Consider the following 27,022-nt stretch of genomic DNA (forward strand, 5'->3'; position numbering starts at 1 on the left):
TACTCTATTAACCAGAATTTCCACCCAGATGGATGCGGGAGGAAGCAGTCGCACGCGGCAGCAGTCACCACCACCCTGTACTGCTGCTGCTCCACGTGCAGCCAGCGCCACCCCCACCTGCCCCCTGCTCCCCAAGCATTTTCAAAAAGGTTGAAAACCCCTGTCTCAGATAACCAGCATTTTTAGACACCTCGCTCGCCCCTTACCCCACTCATGCCAGTTAACCAGAGTAATAGGAAGAAAGAGTTTAACTTGGTCAATTCGGTAAACCATACAGAAGTCAAGATTAAAAATCTTGAAGTCCCTGGATTACATGTATAAAATGTGCATAGTTACATATCTGGAAGTATTAGGGCAAAACCTCTGTGCCTTATCAGGTGACACTACCCATTCTTATGCATCTCTTTCATTACTCACTGAAAACGTGAACAAACGTAAACTGGAGGAGAAAAAAAAATAGGTAAAGAGAAGAAAGTTTCAGGCAGGTTGGAGAGGGAGCCCTTGGAGCCTCATCTTTTAAGATTTCAGTGAAAACAGAATAATGTCCATAGAGTTTTGATATGTGGTTTCACCTTCCTTACGTCAATTTATTCTTCTGGCATGGCACTGATGTGGAGGGAGAATGCTGCTTTCTCTGTTCCTTTAGCCCAGTGCCAGTCCCCTTCATCTTACTCTGTTTACCCAGTGCCAGTTTCATTCACTTCCAGAGAATCAGCCAGTAATAGATTTTAAGGTCGGAAGGGACCTATTAGATCATCGAGCCCAACCCCCTGCCCTGGGCAGGAACAGGTGCTGGGATCAGATGACCCCAGCCAGGTGGATGTAGGAATGTTGTGTTTATGATGTAGGAATCCCAGCATGGATGTAGGAACATTGACTGTGTGCATGGGAGTATCTCGTTAAAGCTGATATAGCCTGTATTTATGCACAAGAGGCACCTTCCTTTGTTTTGGGTGTGACTGTTAAATATAAAGGTGATCACTTTGAAATGGCCTGCAGATGCCTCCTGCTCTGCACGGAGGGCCCCTTTCAGCAATTCTGAGCTCCCACAGATGGGAGGCATTCTGGCTGTGGCTACAGTATAAACCAGTATAGTTCAGTCAAAACAACCTATTCCCTAATAGAGAGAAAATACAGAAAATAAATCAATGGTATGTACATACCCATCTTAATAAATACAATAAAAATATTTCTAGATGGATTGTATTTGAAAGTTTAGAGACAACTACAGGGTTTTAAAGTAAACATAAGTCATTCAGGCTATTAATAAGCCATGAGTACAAATATGTTCGGTAAAATTAAAATAAAATATGCAAGTTGCTACATGTTGTCCATAATATTCCCAGGTATTTTATATGTTTTGAGAGGAACAAATGTCTAAAGTAATTACTAGGATATTATACCAATGTGTTCTCTTAATCTTTTTGTGAACTGTAATCAAATGCATGTACAGTAAATCCTTGCGATGCAAAGGTTACTAAGTCAACATTTTGAGAACTAATGACAACTACATGCAAGATGATAGCAACATTCAGCGAGTGAACAAGCTGTTTAAACAGGGAGGGAGCCATTCTGGATTTGAGGTTATATGCAAATGCTAATTGTCAATTACTTCTTTATATGTGACACCTATTTTTGGCTTGCTGAGTATTTTGAATACATTGTAGCTGGGACTGCCCCCCTAGTATCTCATTATTTTCTTGTCATGTCCAGTGCCTAGTCTCTCCAAAGTAAACAGCTTTCTTGTTTCTTTTAATTTTCATATGTGCTGAGCTGTCTTCCCAGCTGCTGCCATAAGAAACTGAAATGGTTCCAGCCACTCCAGTTGTTTTCCTTTTTGTGTAACTAATATTTAAACATCACACTGTTAGAGCTTTTGTGCCATAAAGCACACTTTTCCTGAAGATACTTGCATGTGTGTGTGTGTGTAAAAATGTTAACCATTAAGCCTATTTCTAACATAAAGTAATTTGAATATGAATATGGGTGCAACAGTCATCACTCGAGCAATTCCAAAGCCACCCACTGTGGCTTTTGAAAATTTTTGTTTTGTGTGTAATCTTGTGCTGAGAACACCACAAATTGCAAACAGGCTCCTAAGTTGTAAAGTCCTAGAAGTGACTGCTTCTTAAAAACACAGGAAAAGCATAATATCCAGACACTCGGCCCATCACCCTTGACCCTATAGACTCACTATCTCCTTTTATTTTTTTAAAAAACATGCAAGACTTAATACTCACAACTTCTATTTTTAATTAGTGTAGTAATCATAGTGTCTGCTTGATCCTGTTTCCAGTTAATTAAACTAATTAATGACAGATGCCCAAATACAGAGTAAAATTCAGGCTGGAACAGAGGGTTCCCACATGGTCTATACATATCAAGTGTTTTGGCCCTTTGTAAGAAATGAATTTTACCCAGAATTTTTATTGTTTTGATCCCATCTATATCAATATAGGTTCTTAGTTTTGCATAGCAAAATATTTAGAGCTAAGCAGGTAGATCCTCAGTTGGTATAAATTGATGCAGCATCTTTGACTGAAATGGAGCTGTAATCAGTTATTAACCCTGGCTTACTCCTCTGCGGGCTAGGGATAGGATCAAACACCCCTTTTGAGGTGAATGGGAAAGCTCTTCCTTGGGACTCCTCCAAAAAGCAGCCTTATTTGGTCCTCCTCTCCTGAAGGAGACCCTGAAGCCAGCCCTGTTGTAGCTTCTTGATGGGCAACGCTCTGCTTTGAGACCCTGGTGCTTCCCAGACCCTGGCTTCCCAGTGATCCATAGCACCCCCACCTGTGAGCTCCTCTGTCACCTCCTCTTTCTTCTTTAAAGAGGAGGGGTCCCAAACAGCACAATATCTGCTCCAAAACAGGCTGTATTGGGCCATTTCAGTTGCCGCTGTCCTCACTTGGCCTTTACTCAGTCCTCCCTGGGACCATTTCTTTATTCCCTGTCCACCTTGGGACTTTTTCCCTGTCCATCCTGGGACCTTCTCCCAGTTCTGCTGTGGGATGTTCTTTCTCTGCCCAGCTCTCTCAGAACCTTGTTCCTGAGGCCCAGTCAGCCATGCTTGCAAGAAAACAGTTACAATACTGTAGTAACATGATGACAACACTCACCCAGAACAATAAAACATATAATCACGAGAATCCAATCAAGGGGCAGTGTCTGGGCCCTGCTGCCAGTCCCAGACTGCCATCTTCCCCTGAAGTGAAAAGGGCATATAGATATCAACTTAGGGAACTATTTACAATAATTATTTACAGTAAAGCCTGCTTACACTGTGCTCCTGCACTGTCCCAAAATGTTTCATACAAGAAATGTAGGCTTGAACCCAGCCACCTAGTCTCTTCTGTCATATCTTGTGAATAATGGATAAAAATATAGAAAACTTTGGAACTGACTGAAGTAAAACTGGAAAAAGGCATTCAGAATAAGTGTGGTCATACAGGTTCTCATTGGTGGAACAATATATTTATAATGATATAGTGTTGCAGTGAAATTTCTCTTTATGTGCACAAGACAGTACCTTAAACAAAAGTTATGACAAGAAGTAAGATGTCTCTCATTGTTAAGTACTGTATTTAAATGTGTATTCATTTAATACATTTATGAGCACAAATTGCAGACATACAGATTTGCTTTGTTTTGGGGAGAAAGGAAGATAGAGGAAAAGAGGGTTGCAACTAATAACTTCAAGGGAAAAATGTTCTGCATCTGAATTGCGGACCTGCTAATTACAAAGGAAGTGCATTTCTAAATCAGTTTCTTGTACCCTGCTCTTTAGTGTGTTGTTTAGTTTTAAAGATTTTCATGCTAGATCTTTAGTGTTTGAGATCATTATACACTGTATATCATATAAAAATATATTTTGATAGTTCTGTAGTGCAATCAGAGTATTACTTCTGCTTTTTATATTGTTAACAAATCTAGAAATGGGTGAATTATTCAAGCATAATATGTTTGCCATTGGCATTTCTAAGGAAGGATTTCCTAGCATTGGAACTTCCATTCTAGTATGAGACTTCCCCCCCTCAGTTGTGAATTAAAGGAATGATTGTTTTCTTTCCAGCTGTTGCACATCTGCATTGAAGGCTGGGGAAACTGGCGGTGGTCTGAACCATTCTGTGTGGACAATGCAGGGACCTTTATCAGAACCATTCAGTACAAGGGCAGGACAGCTTCACTCATCATCAAGGTTCAGCAGCTCAGTGGAGTGCAGAAACAAGTAAGTGTACTTAGAGGCACTCAAAAGAGAATAATTTCTAATCTGAGTAATTTAGGTTGTGGTTTTTACATAAATAGTGCATGATCAATTTTAGTTTTTCTTTTTAATGACAGCAGCGTCCATTTTATAATGAGCCTAGCAGGACTTAAAGACACACTTTCAGGAGTTTTTATAACTTTGCTATAAGAATTCACTCTAGTATGAATCTTGGCACAAAAAAACCTCAATTCTCAGCACATTTTTTATGCATTTTGTAAAACATCTCTTTGCGTGTTTTATGATTTCTAACAGTGCGAAGTTATAAAGTTTCTGGCACATTTTTGTGCTTTTGAAAAGCAGAAATGGTTTTTGTTTTTGAAAAGGCATCGCTCATGCTTTTATAAGAGAGAGTGAGTCAGGTCCTTATTCAGATAAAAGAAGGGAAAAAAAGAACTTAACCAAATAACAATTTGGAAATGAGCTACTGTGCCCTGACTTTTGCCATCAGGTGTTAAAACCAGTTTCTGTAATAATATTATAATAGCTCTGCATAAATTGGCAGGAGCCAGAGCATGTGGTGGACATAACACATTCAGCTCATAGATGTGGGAGAGCACCCTGTGTTGCTCAACAGCAATTCATCTGATCACAGAGCAGTTTTCCCTGGCTCCATTGGGAGCTCTGATGTCTTTGCTGGAAGAGTAACAGCTGCGAGGTGCACTCTTAATGATGAAAAGCGAACCAAGATAACACCATAGTAACATCTTTATGTAGGTATGGTTATTGACATAATGCTGCATTGTATCCTTAAAGCAGTGCAGAAGCCAAACATAGTTTCTTGTCAAATGTAATTTATTTTTTCAGAAAACAATAAATTATTTGGTCAATTTTTAGATAGATGTGTTTAAAATGTACAGTGTCAATGCCGCTTTAGCTTGTAAGCTTACAGATGTCCTCATAGCCTGTGAGCTTTCGTTTTTATTCTGAAAGCGTATTGCAGTGTTCATATGGGGTTTGGAATTGAATGGTAAGCTTTAAAACTATAAACATGCTGCAAAGACTTGATTGTTTATACAGTGAATTCTAGGTAACTATTAGGATATGTAGTTTCAGTATGTCCCTTGAAAAGTATTTTTGTTTGCATCCAAGGGGTACTAGAATTCTATAGTGATGACACCACATACTAAGAGTATTGCAATATATTGAGACATCGGGGAAAGCAAGGACAGAGTTATAACCACAACAAATAATTCCCCAAACTGTAAAGTTCAATGTATGTGAACCCTATATACCTAACACTATACAGGCCATTTTTTAATTTTTAGACACTGTTCATTTCAAACTCATATTATTTTTGCATTTTTGGGGGCATCTTAAAGTCTGTGTTTCTTTGAAATTTTCCGTTATATGGCCAGTCACAACAGTATTTTTCTGCATAAATTAGCTAGAATAGCTAAAGCACTCACTCTACACACACCACTTTCTGAAATGCTCAGGGAAAAATGCTTATTTCTTTCAGTATAAAACTTCTTTTGAAACAGGAGTGTCAAACTCATCCAGCCTCATGGGCTGGATGAACATTCCTGAGCCAGTCTGTGGGCCAGACCAGGACCCCCCACTACTCTCCTCCAGCCTGCAGAGCCAGATCCAGCTTGTGCCAGATTGGCACAAAGAACATGCCAATCCCAGGGACTGTGTTCTGCCTGCAACATGCAAGCATGACCTAGCAGTATAGACAGCACAAAGGGCTAGTCCAAGGCACTGCATGCAGCCCATGCACTGGACCCACTTTGCCACATGCAGTGCTGAGTTCAGCCCATACCCAAAAAGCCCTGGAGGTGTGGTGCATGTTGTCCATAGCAGGTAGGGCTGAACTAGTTGTGTACTTCACACAACATGGTGAACTAGTATGGAGCATGCACTTTATGCAACTCCCTCCTGACCAAGTCACTGCAATGGAGCAACAATCCTGCCTTAAATCAGTCCCACACTCCACGCGGAGCATGTACTACCCCAGACCTCACTGTGCACATGGGCCCTGGGGCTGGCACAAGCTATGCACTGTCCACAGTGCAAGGGTTGAACTTGGCACTGCATGCAAATCCAGGGTGTGGGCTGCATGTAGTGGGCAGGGTTTGGGCCAGAACATGGGGTCAATCCAGAGACCCATAGGCTGAATTATATAGCTCCATGTGCAAGAACTAGCCCATGGATTGTATATTTGCCACCCCTGATATAATATTATCCAAGAACATTTAAGAGTAAGGCAATACTTAACATGTTTAAAAAATTAGTTCTTTGAAGGGTGCCATTGAGAATAAGGTTTTTTTTCCCTTTCTATAAACTGGTTCTGTGCAAGTTGTCTGTTTTTGCATTTTAGATCATAATCTGTGGAAGACAAATAGTCTGTAGTTACCTGTCTGAAAGCATTGAACTTAAAATGGTTCAGCACTACATTGGTCAGGATGGACAAGCAGTTGTGAAAGAACATATTGACTGCCTTGCAGCCAAACAGAAGCTACCTTCCTACATTTTAGAAAACAGTGAGCTGACAGAGTTAAGTGTGAAAGCTAAAGGAGATGAAGACTGGTCAAGAGATGTATGTCTTGGTTCTAAACAAACAGAACATAGCATTGTTATCCAGGTAAGAAGTGAACATAGATGTCTAAATATGCTGTTTAAAAATGTCCATGAGTGTTAGCCATATAGATCCTCGATACTGTAGAACCTGCTTAATTCACAGTAGCAGGTCACTGAGTAAAGGATGAGCTATGCAGTCCTTTTACTTCTAAGGAGGCACTTTTCCATTCAGCTGGAATACAGCTGCAGTCCCGTACAGCTGTTGTTGAGACTATATGGCTAGGGACAGACATTACACACAAACCAGTTAAGTGATCAGAAACTGGTTTAAACCTGTAATAGAATAGATGTCCAGTGCACAAAAACCAGTAAGAAAATGGCTGAAACCAGTTTGAGATAAACCTGATTGAATGTAGTATCAGACTTAACTGATTTGGCTCCTTGCTGGTTTAAATTAAACCAGACTCCCCCAGCATCTCAGCATGCTCTCTGGGCTGGCTGGGGCACTCTGCTCCACAGCAGAGCTGGCCCTTCCCATCTGCTCCCTGGCTGGAGCTCTGGCAAAGACTGCAGGCACGCAGGGTCTGCCTGGCTTCCCCCTGCCTTACCTGCCCCTTGCTACTTGCTGCTGAAGCAAGGATCCATCCCCGCCTCCCTCCCACCTCACACAGCACAGACCCCAGCCCCACGGACCCTAGGCATGTGGTATGCTAGCTAATGTTGAGAGTTGTCTGTGTGTGTATGTCTCCAATTTCGCTGGTACAAGTAGACAGAACAGTGATGGTTTAAGGCTTTTTGGAGCTAATCAACAGGTCAGCTGGCAAGCTATTTAAGAAGAGTTTGAATTCATGGAGAGAGGCTGTTGTTTTGCTAATGGGAGGATAAACACTGTTATCAGCTCCCTGGTGGTTTGCTTGCTTGTCAGTTTGCTGCAGACAGTATAAAGAATCAAGGAGAGGGAGATTGAAAAGCTCCATATCATCAACAGATGCATGCACTGCACACACCTCTTACCTCAGAGTGCTAGTGGGGGGCTGGAGTCTGGCAATGCTCCCACCCCTTGAGCAGCCAACAGGGAAAAGCCTGGGATGGTGCAAGCAGTCCTTCCTAATCAGAGTTCCTGCTGGGGCCTGGCCATGTCCCCCTTAACTCAGCAGTTTGAAGGGAAGGGAGGGCTGCTCTAGCATCCCTTGGCTTCTAGCCTGAGCCACTCCAGGCATGTGCCTGAATTTTCTCAGTCCAGAAACAATGTCTGTCTGCTTACAAAGCTGTTCAGCCTAGCCAGGTTAGACTAACCTGCAAAAATTGAATCAATTCAGGCTCAGGCTTTTTGAATGCCTGCCCTAGCCTCAGTACACATAAACCAGTTTCAAAATGGCCAAAACTGGTTTGAGATAGATTTGGTTGAATGTAGTATCAGACTTAACTGATTTGGCTCAAACCAGTTTATGCCTTGTCTTTCCCAGACCCCTTTCTGATTTAAGTTAAACAAGACTCCTCCGGCATCCTGGCATACTCTCTGGGCTGGGCGGGGCTATCTGCTCCAGCCACGGGGCTGACCCCACCCCTCTGCTCTCTAGCCAGAGCAGGGACCAGCCCTAGCAGAGGCAATAGTGGGCATGGCTCCATTAAAGCTAAGTGGGCAGGAAAGGGGTTAATTCTTGCCTCCTTGCTCCCCTCCCCCACTGCAGCCAGGGTCTGCCTGTTTGCCAGGGAGCAGAGGGGATGGGGCTGCAGCAGTGGCTCCTGCACATGAGGCAGGCATGCACCATGGAATAGCTAATGCTATTGTGTATTCACACCTCACTTACCTTAAGGTAATTTGATTGTGTGCCCATATCCTTATTTTCTCCTTCTACAGTTGGAAGTAGTCTCCAGTAACAGTTGACAATTTGGAGAAGATCCCCTGGGCTGATTTTTCTTTACATTCTAGTGGAATGGCATTTTCTCCCCATCCAAACTCAATTTCATTTTCTTATCAGTCAATCAGGAGACGGCTGATGGGGATAGCTTCTGAATAGATTAGGCTAACCCTGTCAGTAGTTTATGGGATTATATACCTTAAATATGTCCCATGTTTAGCACCCTCTGTTAAACAATTAGCAATGTTGCCTCTCCTCTTAAACTGTGCTCTTTCTCCATTGGCTTACATTATCTCAAAATTCCAAGATACATGATGAAATGTTCAATTTTATAACCCTGAAATACTTTTAATGCCAACTGTCTATCTCCCTTTATACAGGTACCATCTTCAAACAGTTCAATTATTCATGTGTGGTGCACAATTTTGACTTTAGAGCCTAATTCTCAAGTACAGCAACGAATAGTAAGTGCATTTTGTCATTCTCAGAAGTCTAAATGGCCCTGACCTTTCATGTTCTGAAATAAATTAAGGTCAGAATGACCCAGGCAAAGATTTATTAACAGCTTGTTTCAGCAGCTGGATGCAGGAATAGAGTTAATATTAAGTTTGTCTGTTCTTTTTTATTTGTTTTTTCTTGGTAGATTGTTTTCAGTCCTCTTTTTATCATGAGGAGCCATCTTCCAGATCCTATTATCATACATTTGGAGAAAAGAAGCCTGGGCTTGAGTGAAATGCAAATTATTCCAGGAAAAGGACAGGAAAAATCACTGCAGAATATAGAACCTGATCTTACTCATCATCTCACATTTCAGGCTAGGTATAATTTGTGCTTTTCATGAATATGATTTTGTCCGCATAGAAAAAAAACAATATTTTGTCATTTAATTGACAGTGCAATATTTCCAGGAATATTCCCTTACCTTGCATTGTGTAGAACAGGTAATTGCATATGCTCCTGAAAATTGTGAGAGGAATTTGTAAACCAGGCACAGTTATCCTCAGTACATCCACATCTGACTCCTTATAGATACAAGTTCTGGCATTTTGAGAAGGAATATACCATAAACCCCTGTGGTGCCATATACTACCAAGTTTTGTGAATCTTTTTCAGCTCATGTCACTGGTTAATTAAAAACATTTTTTTGAACCAGATTATTCAGGTTTCAGTGTATGCTTATGATACTGCACAACGTGGCATGCAAGCCTTACTTTGGCACTGTAAATGATTTATGTTTCTTTTTCCATTTGACAGGGAAGAGGATGATCCATCAGAATGTGCAGTCCCCATCTCAACAACACTTATCAAACAGATAGCCACTAAATCCCATCCAGGAGGCAATGTGAATCAAATTCTTTCTGAATTCTATGGAGCAGATAGCACTGCCCAGCTTGCTTGGCCATATAATAGAAAAGATTCAGAGAGGTACTATACTAAATATTCTCCATTAAATCTGCATTGTCTTGGAAAAGAAGAAGTATTTATTAAAATAACTTAAAAGCTATAATATTGTATTTATTGCTGTTATTTAATTTCCTTTTTCTAGGCATGGGAGAAACCAATAGAAAATGTTCTTATAGCTAAAATGCTTATAAGTAAATAATGTTCTTATATACGTAGTTCTTATAGCTAAAATAATGGGTCTTACACTACTACTTCCTCAGCACCAATTTAACAACAAAAATATTACACTTCCTCAGCTGAGACACTGAAGTGTAGCAATGTTATTTAACATGCATAAGACCCACAATTTGTTCATTTCCAATAGAACCAGCATCAGGGCTAAGTACTGTTGAGTACCTATGGCACTATAATAGGTCTTATATCAAGCCCCCTTGTCAGCCATCTCTCACTACTCCAGCTAGGGAGCAGAGGAGTGGTGCCAGCCCTGCTTTCTGAAGCAGACAGCACAGTCCAGCCCAGGGCTGGAAAGCATGCAAGGATACTGGGGGACTGTGATTTAACTTGAAGCAAGAAGGTTTCTGGGACAGAAGTTTCATAAACCGATTTGACCGAAATCAGTTAAGTCTGATACTGCACTCAGCCAGGTTTATCTTAAACCAGTTTCAGGCATTTTGAAACTGGTTTATGTGCACTGAACTTCTGTTCCATTTCAGGTTTAAACCAGTTTCTGATCACTTAAACTTGTTTATGTGTAACTTCTGTCCTTAGCCCTAGTGTGCTCTACTGTCTAATTTACCGATCATATTGGGTAGGGAGCACATAAATAATTTGAAGGCCTCCTAGTTCAGGGCACTGACTTCAGGACCACATGGCTTCAGTTCTGACCCAGCAAAAAATTATTTGCTGAACTAAAATCTCATGTTTTATTAAACTGGGATTGCGATTGTGGTGTGGGGGTGCTAGTTGTGCTTCCCAGGGTGGCTGGGAGAGGTGAGGTAAAGCACTTTTTGGGGAGCTACTTCCCCTGCCCCAGAAAGGAAGCCCCACCTTGCAGCTTCATGGTCCTGCCCTCTCAACCCATCTCTCCCTCCCCCCACCTAGAGCAGGGATAGAAGCCTGTCTTGGCTCACCAACCCTCAAGTAGCAACTCACAGCTATAGCTCCTAGTCTGGCCCCTGCTCAGCAGCCCTCTAGTGGCAAGTCACAGTTGTGCAGGTGGGGGGCAGTCAGAGAAAGTTTTTAGCCGGAGGTGCGACTGATCCAAACACGAAGTAGCATTAACACTGATCAACATTTGAGCAGCTCAAAGTGTAAGAAAGCCCTGAGTAGCCAGGTTTTAGATATCAAGGAGAAGGGGGGGTATATCTATTTTAAAATCAGGCAAGTTTTAATACTAGTTATTACATCAGTAGTGTTTCTGGAAGTCATCTACTGAGTCTCTTGCAGCCAGAAAATAATTTAGATTGGCTCAGAGGCTGCTCAGTATTACATTGAAGGGTTCACACCAACCCCAGGTTTAAGAACTCTTGAATCAAGAGTTTTGGAGTTCTACCACCTTAACCACACCCTGCAGAGAGGGTTGTTCATATTGGCTTTCAGTATAGATTTGTCTGACAGTATCTCAGTCTATTTCAGAATGGTAGGTTATAAAGTGGTATTATAAACAATGTTCTGAAGAGCCTAAATTGATTAAAAACAATTTATTTCACAATAGTAATGATTTTCTTTTATCTCTCTCTTGGTATCTTATTTCAAACAGTAATGAACAGCTCACTCAGTGGGATAGCCCAATGCGCGTGAAGCTATCCGTGTGGAAGCCATGTGTTAAAACTTTGCTGATAGAACTCCTGCCATGGGCTCTGCTTATAAACCAGTCCAAGTGGGACCTCTGGCTATTTGAAGGAGAGAAGATAGTCCTACAGATACCTGCTGGGAAAATAATTGTACCTCCAAACTTCCAGGTAGCAATACTGTTCAAATGAACAGGCACAACTTTTCTAAGTGTTCAAACTTTATTCAGGGGTGCTTACCAACTCACATGGTTCAGGCTTTTTTGGCCATTAAGTTTACCAGAACCATAGTTAGGGTCATAGGTATAAATATTACCTGGAATCTGCCATACTGAATGAGCAACATAGGATAGATACAGACAAAGGCACATTAACAGGGTAGGATGCAATATAGTGATTGACAAGCTGGGATTTCAGTACAGTATAGCTAGTAGGGTTGCTATGAAAGTATGTACTTTGAAAGAGAGTAGAGAGAAGATCTTAACAACTACCTGAACTACTTTGGTAATTATGCATAATTGGATTGCTTTCTTCAGTTTTCTGCTTGTTATCCCTACTGCTTGTTTGGTGCTGATCACCTATCACTAGTACTGGTAGATCTGGCACCACTGTCCCAGTAATCTGTGATGGTTTCTAACCAGAGTAGAAGATTGCACAGCTATTTTCCCTTTGTTTTAGTAAGGCTACCTAACACCTCATCCTAGCTGCACACTACCTGATAGTCTAGCTTGCCCTTTGTGAATTTGTTGGCCTGAGTAGTATAGCTGCTATCCAGGAAAGAATATTTGTTTTGAGAGGGACATTTTTTCATGGCATTGGCAGCATGTGGAGTTTATATACTTTTAGGCATGTTGATTATGTCTATAGATGGATTTGAAATGCAGGAGATAATATGACTGCTTACCTGTTTCTTGAATTTGAACAACATTGATTTAATTGGATTTCCCTTTGATATGCTTTTTGTCTAGCCACACACTTATTGCAATTCCCAACCCCGTCTCTGCACGTAAACACAATTAGATTAATTTTGTGCATCTCCAGAATACTTCATCAATCCAAGGTAGACAACCTGTTATTTAAACATTGCCGTTTGTTATTTTTTTAACCATGGACACATTTATATAGTAGCATACCATTTATAAGACCTAGAATATAAAATTAAACAGGAAAAATGTCAGTCTTGCACACGGGTAAAAGAATTTGGTTATAGGTAAATGGACTCTTGAAAACTACTATTAACTGTAGCAAGAATGTTAGAGTTATTAGAAAGTGCTAACTCTGGTGAGTGTTCATTTACAGGAAGCTTTTCAAATTGGGATCTACTGGGCAAGCACAAACACTGTGCACAAGTCAGTGGCAATCAAACTCGTCCATAACATGACCTCTCCAAAATGGAAAGATACAGAAAATGGAGAAGTGGTAACATTGGATGAAGAAGGATTTGTTGAAGCTGAAATAAAACTTGGTGCCTTCCCAGGTCATCAAAAGGTTAGGAAGAAATTGTGATGATTTATAACTTTTATCATTTAAAAAATAGAATAATCCTACAGCAGATAAAAACTATCAAATGCATACAACATAAAACCTTCACTCAAAATCAATTTAATAGGTTCAAAAGCACAATGGAAGGATAAACAATGGACCAAATGCAATTAAAAGAATTAGGTCATCTGGACATACTGTACAACTCATCCATAAAATGCAAAATATTGCATTACACAAATTAAACTTGTGAATTCCCAAACATGTTGACCAATAAAGAATAATTATGCTTATAAATTTGAGGGAGATCAGGTTATAAAATACATGTCTCAACAAGGTTTTTAGACTGAAATGCTATGGTTCTCTCACTACATCACAATAAAAAAGATTTGTGTGTTTCACTCTCTTTTTTTTTAATTATCCTACAGTTGTGTGAATTCTGCATTTCTTCTCTGGTTCAGCATAGTATTCAAATTCTACAGATTGAAGACAAGACAACCATCATTAATAATACATCATACCAGTTCAATTATAGACCACAGATTTCTGTTTCAAGGCCTCGGTCAGGAGAGGAGGTAAAGTATTTTATATTATTTTTGTTTGGTTTTCAAAATAGGTAGGAATAAAATCTCAAATTCATCTGACAAAAATGAGCAAAAAAGAAATTAAGAAGTTAATAATGTTACATTATGTTTAATTAAAAACAAAGCAACTAGAGCAAATTCAGCCACAGTTGTTAACTGCGGTCGGAAATCTGTGCACAGACACAGATCTCTTCATTTGCAGTATTCATTCGACTTGGTCTCCGTGGGCATCTTTACACATGCTCAGGAGGTTGGAGCACTTTAATTAGAGTGGTTTCAGGAGTCACTGTAATTTAAAGCACCTACAGTGTCTTGTGTATTCAACATCCTGCACTTCAAAAGGGCGGGGGGGGGATGCTTTAACTAAAGCTTGCTTAGTTAAAACTCATTTAGAGCCTTAGTTAAAATGCCCTGCTGCCATTTTGAAGTGGGAGGACACTGGACGCATGAGCTGCGGGGCTGCTGGAGTACATTAATTAATTAAGACTGCTCTGGCGCACTGTAATTACAACACATCAGAGCAGCTTCTTCACACCTCTACAGGCACCCCATCTGTTCAGAGACATTAGATTACTTATGTAAAATATGCAGTATAACTCATAATGGCTGTTGAAACAGTTCTGAGAACCAGTACTAAGTTCTCAAGCAAAAAAGATGCATCAGCCTTGAAAGCTGAAATATTTGAGTTATCCTTTTGGGAAGCCTCCGGTTATCTAAATGAAAGTCATAGATGTGTAGAGACACCCAAATGTTATGTATTTTATGGAACTGTATCAAATCATTAATATCAGTTTTCCAGTGATAACACAGCATATGTAAGAAATGAACTAACAATAAATGGAGTTCAGGCAGCATCAGATACGGTTTAATCAAATATTTAGTTACAAAATGGTACTTTTATTATCAGGTAGTCTGGAAGAATTTAGAATACAAAGAAAAGTAGTGGTGCAGCTTGCAGAAAACATTTTTGAAAAAAGCTTCCTCCTCCTTAATTGTACTTTACCATAGTTGAGCCCATGTCAATGTCTGCATTTTATTGTAACCCTAAAGCCAAGATGATAGTGAATCCAGAGAATTTGCAGTTCAGTTTCTATACTTCATTCATTATTTGCAACACACCTCTTATTCACACTAGTTTTAAATCATGGCGACTCTATTGACTCCAGTGAAATTATTCCTAATTTGTATCTGTGTAATTAGGAGCAGAGTTTACTCAGTTTGGTCACATGAGTATGACTGAGAGCAGAATTTAACTCTGTATGCAGACCAGCATTCAGATAAGTTGATACTTAGTTACCATTCTCTGTTTGCTCCCTTTAAAATTGATAAAAATTAAATATGAATTTACTTTTTATCATAAACTATCATATCTTTACAGTATCTTTTTTTTCTTTCCAGTATATAAACATACCAGATACTAGTGCATTCAACATTTACCCAGCTGGGGAACCACCCAATGAAAAATTAAGCTCTGTTTCTTGCTGGGACTTCACATCTGACATTGGTCAGTCTACTCCAGAAGCGTCCTCTATTCAAAAGCATATATTGCTAAGTTTCAGTCCAGGTGTATGTGCTGACAATTCTCAGTGTTGGAGCCTGCCAGCTGTCATTAGACAAGAGATTCCTAGACAGTGTGTGGCAGTACCCATTGGAAGTTGTAATGAAAGTGGATTTTGTACCAGGTATGTTGAATAAATGTGAATGACATTTTTCTTTGACTGTCAGGATAAAGCTTCATCTAAAAACAAAGCATAAGAGATTAATAGAAATGAAGTAATAACATATGTCCACCATATGTAAAATCAGTTCTTACTTTAATTTTGAAAAATTGTTACCGCTTGATGTTTTAGACAGTTTTATAATAAATGGTTGAATGTTATATTCATGTACAAGTTGTACTATTTTAATATTTACATGGCTCCTCCTCATAAGTATATAATTATGTGCAGTGTAAGGGAGAATGGAAAGATGTCTATTGAAGATGCGCCTTTTAAAATTTCTGTGAAATAATATGAATTTAAGAGTTGGAGGTACAGTACAAAGTAATATAATTCCACAAGGCAGGTTTTATCTATAACGGATTGTGCAAAACTGAATATTAATACAGATGCTTTCAGGGTGATTATTTTAAGACAATTAAAACATTTTACCTTGGACTTAAAAGAATGCCATGCAGCACTTGTAACTCAAATATTGCAGCACTGCGCCAGAGCTAGGAACTGAAACTGATTTTTATGATCCAGAATGAATGAAATTCATGATACATTGGCAAAAAGTAATTAAATGTACTTTTTAATTGTTAATTTTTTAAATATGATCTAGACCTCACATGACCCATTAAAGAAAATCACACAAAATAAATAGTCATGTAGACCACGTTTTCATATTTTCTCTACTCCTAGCATTTCTAGAAATTCTAAGCAAGAGATTAAAATCTCTTGATTCTCAAAGATGTTGTCATGCACTGTCTTTTAGCCATCTGATACACTGTATTTGTTACATGTAACAATTTGAGAAGTGTTTTTGAATCAGCCATATGTTTTTTCACTTAGCCAGCAGATTTGGGTGGGGTGCTTTAGAAACAATATGTTCAGTCTGTACAAAGTAAGGAAGGAATACCTTAAATCGTTCAATCATTCAGCAGCAGTTCCTGTGCGTAAGTTAGTAATGTTATTGATGGACTCCAGAGATTCCCTTGCAAACCTCAAACAGAAGGATATTGGCCAAAATTAGGGCTTCTGGGAATGCAAAGAATAAAAGGCAGAGATAATGTAAATATCCTCAGGAATTTGAACCAGATATCAAGAATCCATACCTCTTTTTTCCAAAAACTGGCGTGTTCACATTTTTAGATGCATTAGATTTTGGTATTACTTTAGAGGAGCCATTTTTTCAGAAGCAACCATTAAAATTGCACATGCTAACAGGTGTTTGTGTGTGTATATCAGAAAATTGTACATCAGGTGGCTTAATATAGGTTGCAATTAATTCATTTTGCTTCAGAAAATGTTAAGAGTACTCTATAGGAGTAGTCCAGACTACTCATACTGAAAGGAGTGATATTCTTCAGAATCATTGCTGCAGAATATTCAGTTACTGATTTTATTTTAAGTAATACTTGCATGTACAAAAAGCATACGCCTTCAGGCTTGCATGGAAGATGCTAGAATTTACTTCTGGAAATCTGGTCCCAAAATTCTTCTTGCTTACAGTTCATTACAAATGTATGCTAACTGATTTTGCGGTCCTGCCAATACACCTCTGCTAAATTGTATCCATGAATAGTCCCAGTGAAATCAGCTGTTTCTCTAAAGTTGTTTTCTGTTGCTTTTCTTTGTAAATTTATAACAAGTAGGATTACTCACATACTGAAATGTGTAAGTTTCTGGAGAAGAGGTCTGTAAGAGTAAAGAATTTTACAAAAGTGGTGTTGAATTTTTAAAAAATTGGTAAAGCAATAGTTAGTCCAAAAATGATCTAAGCATGTGTATCACCTTACTTTGCTTCAGGGCTATAGCACTGACTTATCAAGAGCATCTAGGGGTGACATACATAACTCTTACGGAAGACCCTAGTCCACGCATAATTATCCACAACAGGTGCTCTGTCCCATTGCTTATGAAGGAGAATATCAAAGGTATGGAATTTCTGTTGCCGTAATTTAAATGAGCATTTTTTTTACTAAATCATTGGGTAATGTATTTATAATATAGGGTTTCAGTTCTGTATCTGCATTGGTTATGACTAGAGCTGACGGGAGAACACAGATTCCACTTTATGGAGAAATTTTAAACTCTTGACTTCCTTTAATGCTGGGAGCTCTGGGAGCTCCAGCTCAGATACAGTCTTCCTGGTGAGCTGCTCTAGATATGGAAGCCCTGGGAAGCCTAGCCTTGAGGCAGTCTACTTGGTTACTGCCTTGAAAGCTTGAGAGATCTTGCTATCCCCAGGTCTGAGGCAGCCTGTCTGGAGAATACCTTAACTGCAATGTCAAGGAGCCATGAGCCTGGTTGCAGAGATTTTCAAGGCAACCAGCTCCTCTTTTATGTGAGGTCCCAAGGATTCAAGAAGCTAAGCCAGTAGATTTATTAGTGGAATTTTATTAAAATGAACATAGTCCCAAGGAACATACATTTTTCAGCAAATTCCAACCCAAAGATAGTTTGTCAACATTTCTCTGTCCTGCTCTAGTTATGAAAATGTACTCTGCCGAACAGTAGGAATCTGTTCAAATATAACCTATGTTATGAACAAAAGCATGTGCAAAAAATAATAGTAAGCTTTTTGTGTGTTGGCAATATATCAGAAGGAGCAGTTGAAAATATCCTGTTTGTGCAAATGGATGAGTTTTGATTGATCTCTAAGTGTGGATATTTAAAGAGCCTAATTTTAGACCTTCTGTAAAATTTCAGACACTCCAAAGTTTGAAGTTTATTGCAGGAAGATTCCAGCTGAATGTTCAGTTCATCATGAGCTTTATCATCAAGTCTCTAACTACCCAGATTGCAAAAACAAAGACTCGCTACCCAGTGTTCTTCTGAAAGTGATATCACCAGATGAGTTAATGACTGAGTGGAGTGATGTTATAGACATTAATAATCAAGGCACACAGGTAAATCATAATAAAATATTTTTCAATTCAGTCTCTCAAATGGCTTTGTTCTGGATCTGTAATGGAGCATTGCTGCAGTCCAAACTTGTATATAATGTTTGCACAGTCTAAAGCAGGGGAGTCCAGCTTACGGCGCACAGGCCAGATCCAGCATCTGGACCTGTCTCATGTGGTCCATGAGGCTAGTAAAAAGGGCCAGGAATTTGGGGGTAGAGCAGGCAGGGGTGGGGCCTGGCACCAAAATCTTTTTGTGATGTGTGTTGAAACAGAGGTATGTGATAGCTTGCCCTGCCACCTCCCTTCCCTCCATGTCCAAATCTAGCCTGCAGGAAGTTTCACAATCCAGATTCATCCCAGACAGTGGAGCGAGTTTGACATCCTGGTCTAAAAGACATGTATACTAGTAATATGCAGTATAAACTTTCAGGAGACAGTGTCTTCCCTGATGAAGCACTTGAAGTAGGAAGTAGTAAGGTTGCCTTGGAGAATCTCGCCATTAATATGAAGCAAATGAACTGCAAAATAGGCCTTAAAGGCTAAGTACAAACAGTCAAAAAGCCTGAAGTTGAATCAATTCAGTCTTTGCAGCTTAGTCTACACTGCAGAGATTAAACTGAGAAACAACTGGACAGACTTTCTCTTTTGATTCAGGAAATGCAGCCACATACCTGCAGTGGTTCAGGCCAGAAGCATGGGTGGGGGAGGTGTAGAGTAGAGTACAGCACTCTGGCACATAGCCAGTGTGGGCTGTGTTCACTTTGTCTTTCTGATACCCCTGAACTCTGGGATTTGCAGTCCAGAATTACAGCAGCAGGACTCTGTGGGATTGCTCATCACTTCCTGTTCCTGCTTCCAGGTGCCTCTGAAATTTGTAGTCCACAGTCACAGCCAGCAGTAAGTTTTTAGCAGAGCAGCTTTGTACTCAAGAGAAGGGAAGTTTAACCTTCCCTCTCTGGCCCCAGACCCCAGCTGGGGTTTGCCTGGGTGGGGAGGCAGTCCCTGCCTCGCCCCCATCCCAACCCTTCTCTGCTGGAGCAGACAGCACAGTCCAGTCCAGTCCAGTGCTGGAAAGCAAGCTGGGCTGCTGGGGGACTGTGATTTAACTTGAAGCAGGAAGGGGTCTGGGACAGAATTTTCATAAACCAGTTTGACCCAAATCAGTTAGGTCTGATACTACATTCAACCAGGTTTATCTTAAACCAGTTTCAGCCATTTTGAAGCTGGTTTATGTGCACTGAACTTCTGTTCTGTTACAAGTTTAAACTGGTATCTGATTACTTAAACTGGTTTGTGTGTAACTTCTGTCCCAAGGCAAAATATTTCCATTTCAGTCCATACAAATAGGCTGTTATGGTAAGATAGGTTCCTCACACTTTTTACATGTGTAGAAGTCCATGAGTTTGTTTTGAAAGTTAGTGTAGCATTGCAGAAATGCTAAATGACAGATATTTTTAAAATATTCTAATGAATGCTCTTTTCTATCCTTTCCAGTTTGATCAGGAAGATCAGTTTTAACAGGGTAGCAGTGAATCAGATATCATCAACATCTTTTTCTGTTCTCAGATTCTGCCTTGAGTTCTACTTAGAACATTTCCAGAAACACTTAATGCTCTCTCATAAATAGATTCAGGCTTCTATATGTATAGGTGACCTGAATATTTTATTGATGGCATAGTTATTGAAATACTAGGATTTACTTGCAGTCTTTTTTTTCAAGGAGCCCTTGGAATCTTTAAAGACATAACATTCCTCTTTTGTATAAAGCCCAAGTGTGGATTCTAAACTTTTTGAGATATACAGGTTCATAGATCATTTGTTTTATGTCATAGTAAACATAAGCACTCATTTATTCCCATAGAAAGAGCATGGCTTTTGGTTCCTGTAAGATTTACTCATATCTATCCATTTTGAGATTAGCTTTAAATTGAGATGTATAAAAATGTGAAGATATCTTGAAAATTCACCACACTTTCCTTTGGTTCTGTAACGCAATAAACCAAGAACCTTGGATAAAAAAGAGAGACAGCAAATTAAAAGCAGCTAAATGGAAATATGTGTTTGTGCAACAGACAATAAGTCTGTGAATAAGTTGCCTCAGAAAGTCTCTTAAACAAATTTAGTATTTTTAACAGATGGGACACCAAAACCTGCGGTAACTCTGAACTGTGGATCTTAAACTTACTCCAGGGGCAGCTAATAATGATGACAATACCATGACTGATTTCAGTTAATATCTGTTGTCTTCTGTCCTGCAAAATACCAATTTACTTGTAAATTTTATTAACTGAGAGGTAGGTTGCGGACCTTAAAGCCACAAGCCCCTCCCTCATACAGGGATATACAGAATGCCGCTAGGTCAACTATACAGAGGAGAAGCCATTCCTTCCAGTGTCTACTTGCCTTTACCCTCACCACTGGTTTAGGTCTGTCTGCAGGCGGTAGGGTATTTTTGAGCCCAATCCTCTAGGAATTGTGCTCAGAAAGCACAGGTGTTGAGATCCTGGCCATCCCATCTCCTGAGTACTAGAGACTTATAAAGATTTTATGCCTCTCCCAAACCTTTCACCTCCATGGAATTATAGGCAAAATCTGTCTCTGTATTTAGGAATGATTATACCCAAAACAGTTGCAGCGCCAACAGAAATGTGGGAAATTAAGTGCACAACAAAAAAAACTACCCAAGATTTCAAAAAAGGAAAGAAGATACTTTATCCAGTGGAAAGCAGGAAGGGAATTTGAGGTGTGTGCAATGTACAGTAATGCCCAACTTGAAATTAATATGTGACATGGGGTAGTTCTTCTATACTTTTACAACATGCTGTAGCATTTTAATAACCAAAAATGGTCAGGAATTCAGTTTTACATCCCATTAGAAAGAAAACAGTATGTGTAGTATAGATACAGTACTTGGGCACCACAGTGGTAACTATAGTATAATAGCCACAGTTGTTCTTAACAGAACAGTGACACGTGGGACAGTGGTTGGGCACTGGTTCAGAACTTGTTCAGAATGAAGATCATTGTCTTCTCATCCAAGGACTGACCACAGCTGGCCTTACTTAACTATGTGATCTGTGATCACAGCCAGAGGCTGAATGGCTGCAAATAATGTCCGTTCACTGCAGTCCTGCTATTGTTCAGGTTTTTGTTCCATAGAAAACAAATTTTGCAGTTGTAATGTGGAACATGTAAACCAAGTTACAGCTACAATAATATCAAACTACCATAATCCTTATCTTAAATCCAACAATCGCACATAAAATTGGATGCCTTATAAACTACTGGATTTCACATAATGTTCTCACAGTTGGTTTGTCAACAGTCTGGTCTCCTTTTCATCAGAGCTGGATGCTGAGTTTCCCATGTCCTCTCCTTTTTTTTAAGTTTTGCCTGGCAAATTCTCTGTGTTTGTATTTCTTTCTTTTGTACCTGACCTGAGCTTTTGAAGAAGGAACAAACCTTTCCATGTTCTCACCAAGAAAAGCCTGGTTTCCCAGTGAAACATGCCCATCTTATAAAAGATGTTGTTTCCTAACTGCTGACCTTGCAAAATTCTCCCTGAGGACCTGAAGGTCAGCCTGAGGCTGATTTTGGTGGGACTGGGGAGTCCCATTCTGGTGAATCAGTAGCAGTAATAAAGATTCTGCAGGACAAATTATTTCTTCAGTGACACCTATGCCACCCTGTTATTGTCAAAGGACACTGCCAGCTTGACATGAGCTCAGGGCTGTCCAACTTCTGGGGACCCGGAGGCCACATGCTGTGTGGGCAGGAGACCAAAGGGGTCAAGGTCCCCATCCCCCCCTCAGAACTGTTTCCTCTGTTGCACAGGCAATCCAGCTCCCAACCCCCGTTCTGCCACACACATTGTCTCACCCCACTCCTGGCTTGGCACACCGTAGGGGCAATTCACCCCCTCTGCCCCCATATGCACAGTCTAGGCAGTCTGGCTTCCTCGCTTGCCATGTGAACAACCCAGTGCCTTCCCTCATTGCATGGGCAACCCAGTCCCCTTCCACTGTGCCACCCTGACCCCGGTAGTGGGATACGAAGTGGAAGACAGAGGAGCCTGGAGACCTCAGCTAGGAGCAGACATTACACAGAAACTGGTTGAAGTAATCAAAAACTGACTTAAACCTGTAACAGAACAGATGCTCAGTGCACATAAACCAGTTTGAGAATGGCTGACACCTGTTTGAGATAAGCCTGGTTGAATGTAGTATCAGACTTAACTGATTTAGCTCAAACCAGTTTACACAATGTTTGTCCCAGACTCCTTGCTGGTTTAAGATAAACCAGAAACCCCCAGCATCCTGGCATGCTTTCTAGGCTGGGCAGGGCTCTCTGCTCCACAGCAGGGCTGGCCGCTCCCCTCTGCTCCCTGGCTGCAGCACAGGCAGAGACTGCAGGCCGCTCACCCCTCCCCCCCCTCACCATGCCCTGCTAAGCAGGAATTCCCCCCTCCCCTCTGCCTTGCTGAGGAGGTGTTTGTGCATTGGCTTGCAGACCACATACTGGCTATAGTCCAGGCAGAATCAACAGGTAGTTGGTAATGTCCCTCTATTATTTTCTTAATGGGGTGATAAACACTGATTAGAGGTGATAAACACTGTTATCAGTTCCTGGGTTAATCAGAGCATCCTGCTGGAGCCTAGCCATGCCCCACCAGTTCTGTGGAAGGCAGGGCTGCTGTAGTGCTCCCTGGCTTCTAGCCTGAGCCACTGCAGGCATGTGCCTGCATTTCTGTGATGTCTGTCTGGTTACAAAACTGATTTAGCTTAGCCAGGTTAGAGTAACCTGCAAAGATTGAATCAGTTCAGGCTCAGGCTTTTCGAATGTCTGTCCCTAGGCCTCAGCTGCTGCCACAGGATGAGCAGTAGGGGAGTGGTAGCCAGGAAGGAGCTTGTAGACAGCCCTGCTGTTTAGACAGCCGTGGTGTAGCTGATCAGTCCTGTCATTAAAAGTTAGTAAACGGTTCTTAAACTCTCTTCCACAGATCTAGCAAGGGTTGTGGTGATATGCCAAATAAAACAGTAGGTTTTTAAGGGAAAAAAATAAAAATCAGTAAAAGTGTCATAAAATGAAGTACCAAACTAATACCTTATCCTATTTGCTTCATAAGAATGTTTAATCTGTAAGCACACTTGGTTCCCAAATGAAAGCTTTTGTATCTGTAAGCAAAACACAATGCAGCAGCATCTGAATTCATTGCCTTCTCTCCCCTGATTTAACATCCGCATTGTCGTAGTGATGCAGGAGATTGTCTTGCTACCAGAGTTTTGGGTATAAAGCAGGATTTTCCATTTTAAGTGGTAGAAAACTAAGGTGTTCTAGATTTTGTTCAAACACAATATCATGCTCATGTTTGTAAAAGCATGAATATGTGATCTCCCTTTGTCATAGCTAGTAGATCGTGGATTAATTATAGGAACATACAGCAAAGCACAGTGATACTCTTCTCAAAAAGGTTCAGACTCAGAATACTCATAATTTTGCTTTTTGAGTGCCATTTTAGAGAGCTTCAGGGGGGACATGATTTTCTCAGTGGTCTGTAATCAGAGCTTGAAGGTCATTAGTTACTTTTATAATATTTAAACTTGTTTTCCCTACTCACATCCTACTTAATGCCCACTGGGATGTACTACCCACTTAAATTGCATTCAACAGTCTTTAGAAGTAACATATGATAAATTAATTTTCTCTTCTGTTTATGAGATTCTGCTCTATTAACAGTGGTGAAATAAGACTCTGGATTTAATCTCATCTTTATTTTGAAATAAATTGTTTCTTCCTCTGAACAGTGTAAGAGGAGTTAAAAGATCATAACCAGAAAGTGTTAATAGTATTGAGTGAAATTATAACAGATTAATATCAGTAATTTCAGTGGCATCTTACCTACTTCTAATTAGTCCTTAATTTTTTTCTCTAGATTGTGTTCTTAACTGGCTTTGGTTATGTTTATGTGGACATTACTCATCACTGTGGAACAATAATAATAACTTTGGCACCAGAAGGAAAAGCAGGACCTGTCCAGATCAGCTTGAATAGGTATATAAAGCACATGGAAGATCATAAAGAACACTGATAAATTGTTTTTTTAAATCATGTTAAGAAATCTTAAGCCTTCTGTGTGTGAAGCAAGTTATGAAATCTGGCAAAACTGTTTGTTTTGTCTAATGCCACTGCATACTCCGTGGCATATGTTTAGACCACATATTATGTTTTGTATATCTCAGTAAAACATGACAATCTAGCATCTGAGGTCATGTCACATTAAGATAAACACTAGATGTCTGGTATAATAAACAGTTCTGAGCTGTTCATTTTAAAGAATTAAAAATAGTTTCCATTCTAATTAATTTTGAGTGTATTCAGAAGATTAAAGGTTATTTGGCCAAATCCTGCAGTCGTTAGCCATGCAAAATTCATATGTGAGGATTTCAGGAACAGTGCTGGAAGCATTAGTTAAAGAAGCACTCTCTTGTCTTTGTAACACTCTTAGGCTATCTCTCACTGGTATAACCTTACTAAGACTTGGCACTCATCTCCATTCAAGTGTGATTATAACATCACCTCTTTATAACATTTGAAATGCTTTGCTTCCAGTGGTGGTGTTATGGTGGTGCTACTTCACAGTCAGGGCGGCTAGGGCCTGGAACCAGCTTCCAGGGGAAGTGGTGCAGGCTCCTAGCCTGGGGATTTTTAAAAGGAAGTTAGATGAGCACCTTGCCGGGGTCATCTGACCCCGGTGCTCTTTCCTGCCAAGGCAGGGGGTCGGACTAGATGATCTACCTAGGTCCCTTCCGACTCTAGCTACTATGAAACTATGATGAGAGTGGAATGTGAATTCACAGTTTTTATTTGAGTTTTAATTAAGTATTAATCCCTGAGAAATTGCTCATTAGCAGAACCTCATATCCCATTTGCTAGTTAAGCTTGGCCAAGAGCAGTTAACACTGAGAGGAAAAAAAAAACAACTCCCAAAAACCAACCTCACAACCAAATCAGCCATGGTAATTTAGTGGGAAGGCATTTTGCTTCTGTAATGTGAAATTAATTATCCATAAATAGGAACACCCAGTGTTGGCACCAACAAAGAGCAAAGGTAAAGCACCTGAAGCTGCATTAAAATTTTCAGGAAATTGCATTTGTTGTCTGTTTTTATTTTTTGGTACATTTTAAAAGTAGTAGAGAATAACTATGCATAAAAGGTAGGGAAATTCAAATCCGAATATATATAAAGTGGAAAGAGAGAGAAAGACAGATCTGACTTACACTCATGATATTCTTTTTCAGATGGCCTTTTGGATATAAATACACATTTGCATAATTTAGACTGCTCAGTCCCTTTAATATTAATAACATGTGTATGATGAATTCCCTGTCTCTCTCACTAAAAATGTGCTTTGTGACAGCTCTTAGGAAAACCAAGAAGCCCAGTTAAATCAAAATAAGTAATATAACAAACATATTTTATTTTCTTCCTCTCTAGAATGCAGGAGCAGACCATCATATTTAAAATATTCATCAGCCAGTCAAGCCTTGCAGTGTTGGATGATATCACAAATCATAAAACTTCATGTGAAATTCTGAGACTCACAGTGGACCACATTTTCCTTAACATGGCACCAGTAGCCAGTTACCTGAGACCCCTGTCTCATGAATTTTCAAGGGACACCATTGAGGGCATTCCCCAATTTTATAGTCTCCAGATATATTGTGGAGACTTGCAACTGGACAATCAGCTGTATAACAGATCCAATTTCCACTTTGCCGTCCTGCTGTGCCAGGGAGAGAAAAATGAAACCATGCAGTGGTCCAGAGTGAACAACCTCATCATGTCCAACAAAGATTTGGAAGAGTATAAGGAAAATTGCTTCGTAAAACTTTACATTGCTTTGTCAGAAGAGCAGAATTTCTTGTTTCACATTAACGACCTCAGTTTCGAATTGAAACCAGCAAGGCTATATGTGGAAGACACATTTGTTTATTACATTAAGACTTTATTTGATACATATCTTCCAGGCAGCAAAGTGGTTTGTCGTTCAATGAAAATTTCAAATGTTACCCAGATACTGCCTGAGCAAGTGAGACAGCATGCAAAAGCTTTAGTCAATCCAGTTAAGCTAAGGAAATTAACAATACAACCTGTTAACCTTTTGGTCAGTATCCATGCTTCGTTAAAACTGTATATAGCCTCAGATCATACCCCTCTCTCCTTCTCTGTGTTTGAACGAGGACCTATCTTCACCACTGCCAGACAGCTCATCCATGCATTGGCCATGCATTATGCTGCTGGGGCACTATTCAGAGCAGGTCAGTGTTTTTAAAACATAATATATGTGGTATTACTTTCCAAAAATTCTCTCTCAAGCTAGTTATTCCAACATAGTACCATTATTTTTGCCTTCGACAGTGTTCTCAAACATTATGCTATGCTGAGAAGTCCCTTATATTCTGTAGTATAATGGGAGTCAAATAAAGTGGTCAAGCTGAACTGA

At 39.9% G+C, this 27,022-nt stretch overlaps 1 protein-coding gene across 4 annotated transcripts in view; it reads left to right on the forward strand.

Annotated features, from left to right (window-relative positions):
- Positions 1–27,022, forward strand: part of VPS13B (vacuolar protein sorting 13 homolog B) — an 883,845-nt gene that overhangs the window by 826,344 nt on the left and 30,479 nt on the right. For all 4 annotated transcript variants that reach the window (XM_090040420.1, XM_090040419.1, XM_090040417.1 and 1 more), the window contains 13 exons: positions 4,073–4,228; positions 6,588–6,851; positions 9,030–9,113; positions 9,293–9,468; positions 9,904–10,074; positions 11,813–12,014; positions 13,143–13,331; positions 13,754–13,900; positions 15,308–15,591; positions 17,419–17,546; positions 18,322–18,521; positions 24,451–24,569; positions 26,014–26,837. In XM_090040420.1, the coding sequence (XP_089896546.1) occupies positions 4,073–4,228; positions 6,588–6,851; positions 9,030–9,113; positions 9,293–9,468; positions 9,904–10,074; positions 11,813–12,014; positions 13,143–13,331; positions 13,754–13,900; positions 15,308–15,591; positions 17,419–17,546; positions 18,322–18,521; positions 24,451–24,569; positions 26,014–26,837 (2,944 nt within the window). The remainder of the gene's footprint in view (positions 1–4,072; positions 4,229–6,587; positions 6,852–9,029; positions 9,114–9,292; positions 9,469–9,903; positions 10,075–11,812; positions 12,015–13,142; positions 13,332–13,753; positions 13,901–15,307; positions 15,592–17,418; positions 17,547–18,321; positions 18,522–24,450; positions 24,570–26,013; positions 26,838–27,022) is intronic.

Source organism: Crocodylus siamensis, chromosome 3 (assembly GCF_052110815.1).
Source record: "Crocodylus siamensis isolate JL-2025a chromosome 3, ASM5211081v1, whole genome shotgun sequence".
Taxonomy (NCBI): domain Eukaryota; kingdom Metazoa; phylum Chordata; order Crocodylia; family Crocodylidae; genus Crocodylus; species Crocodylus siamensis.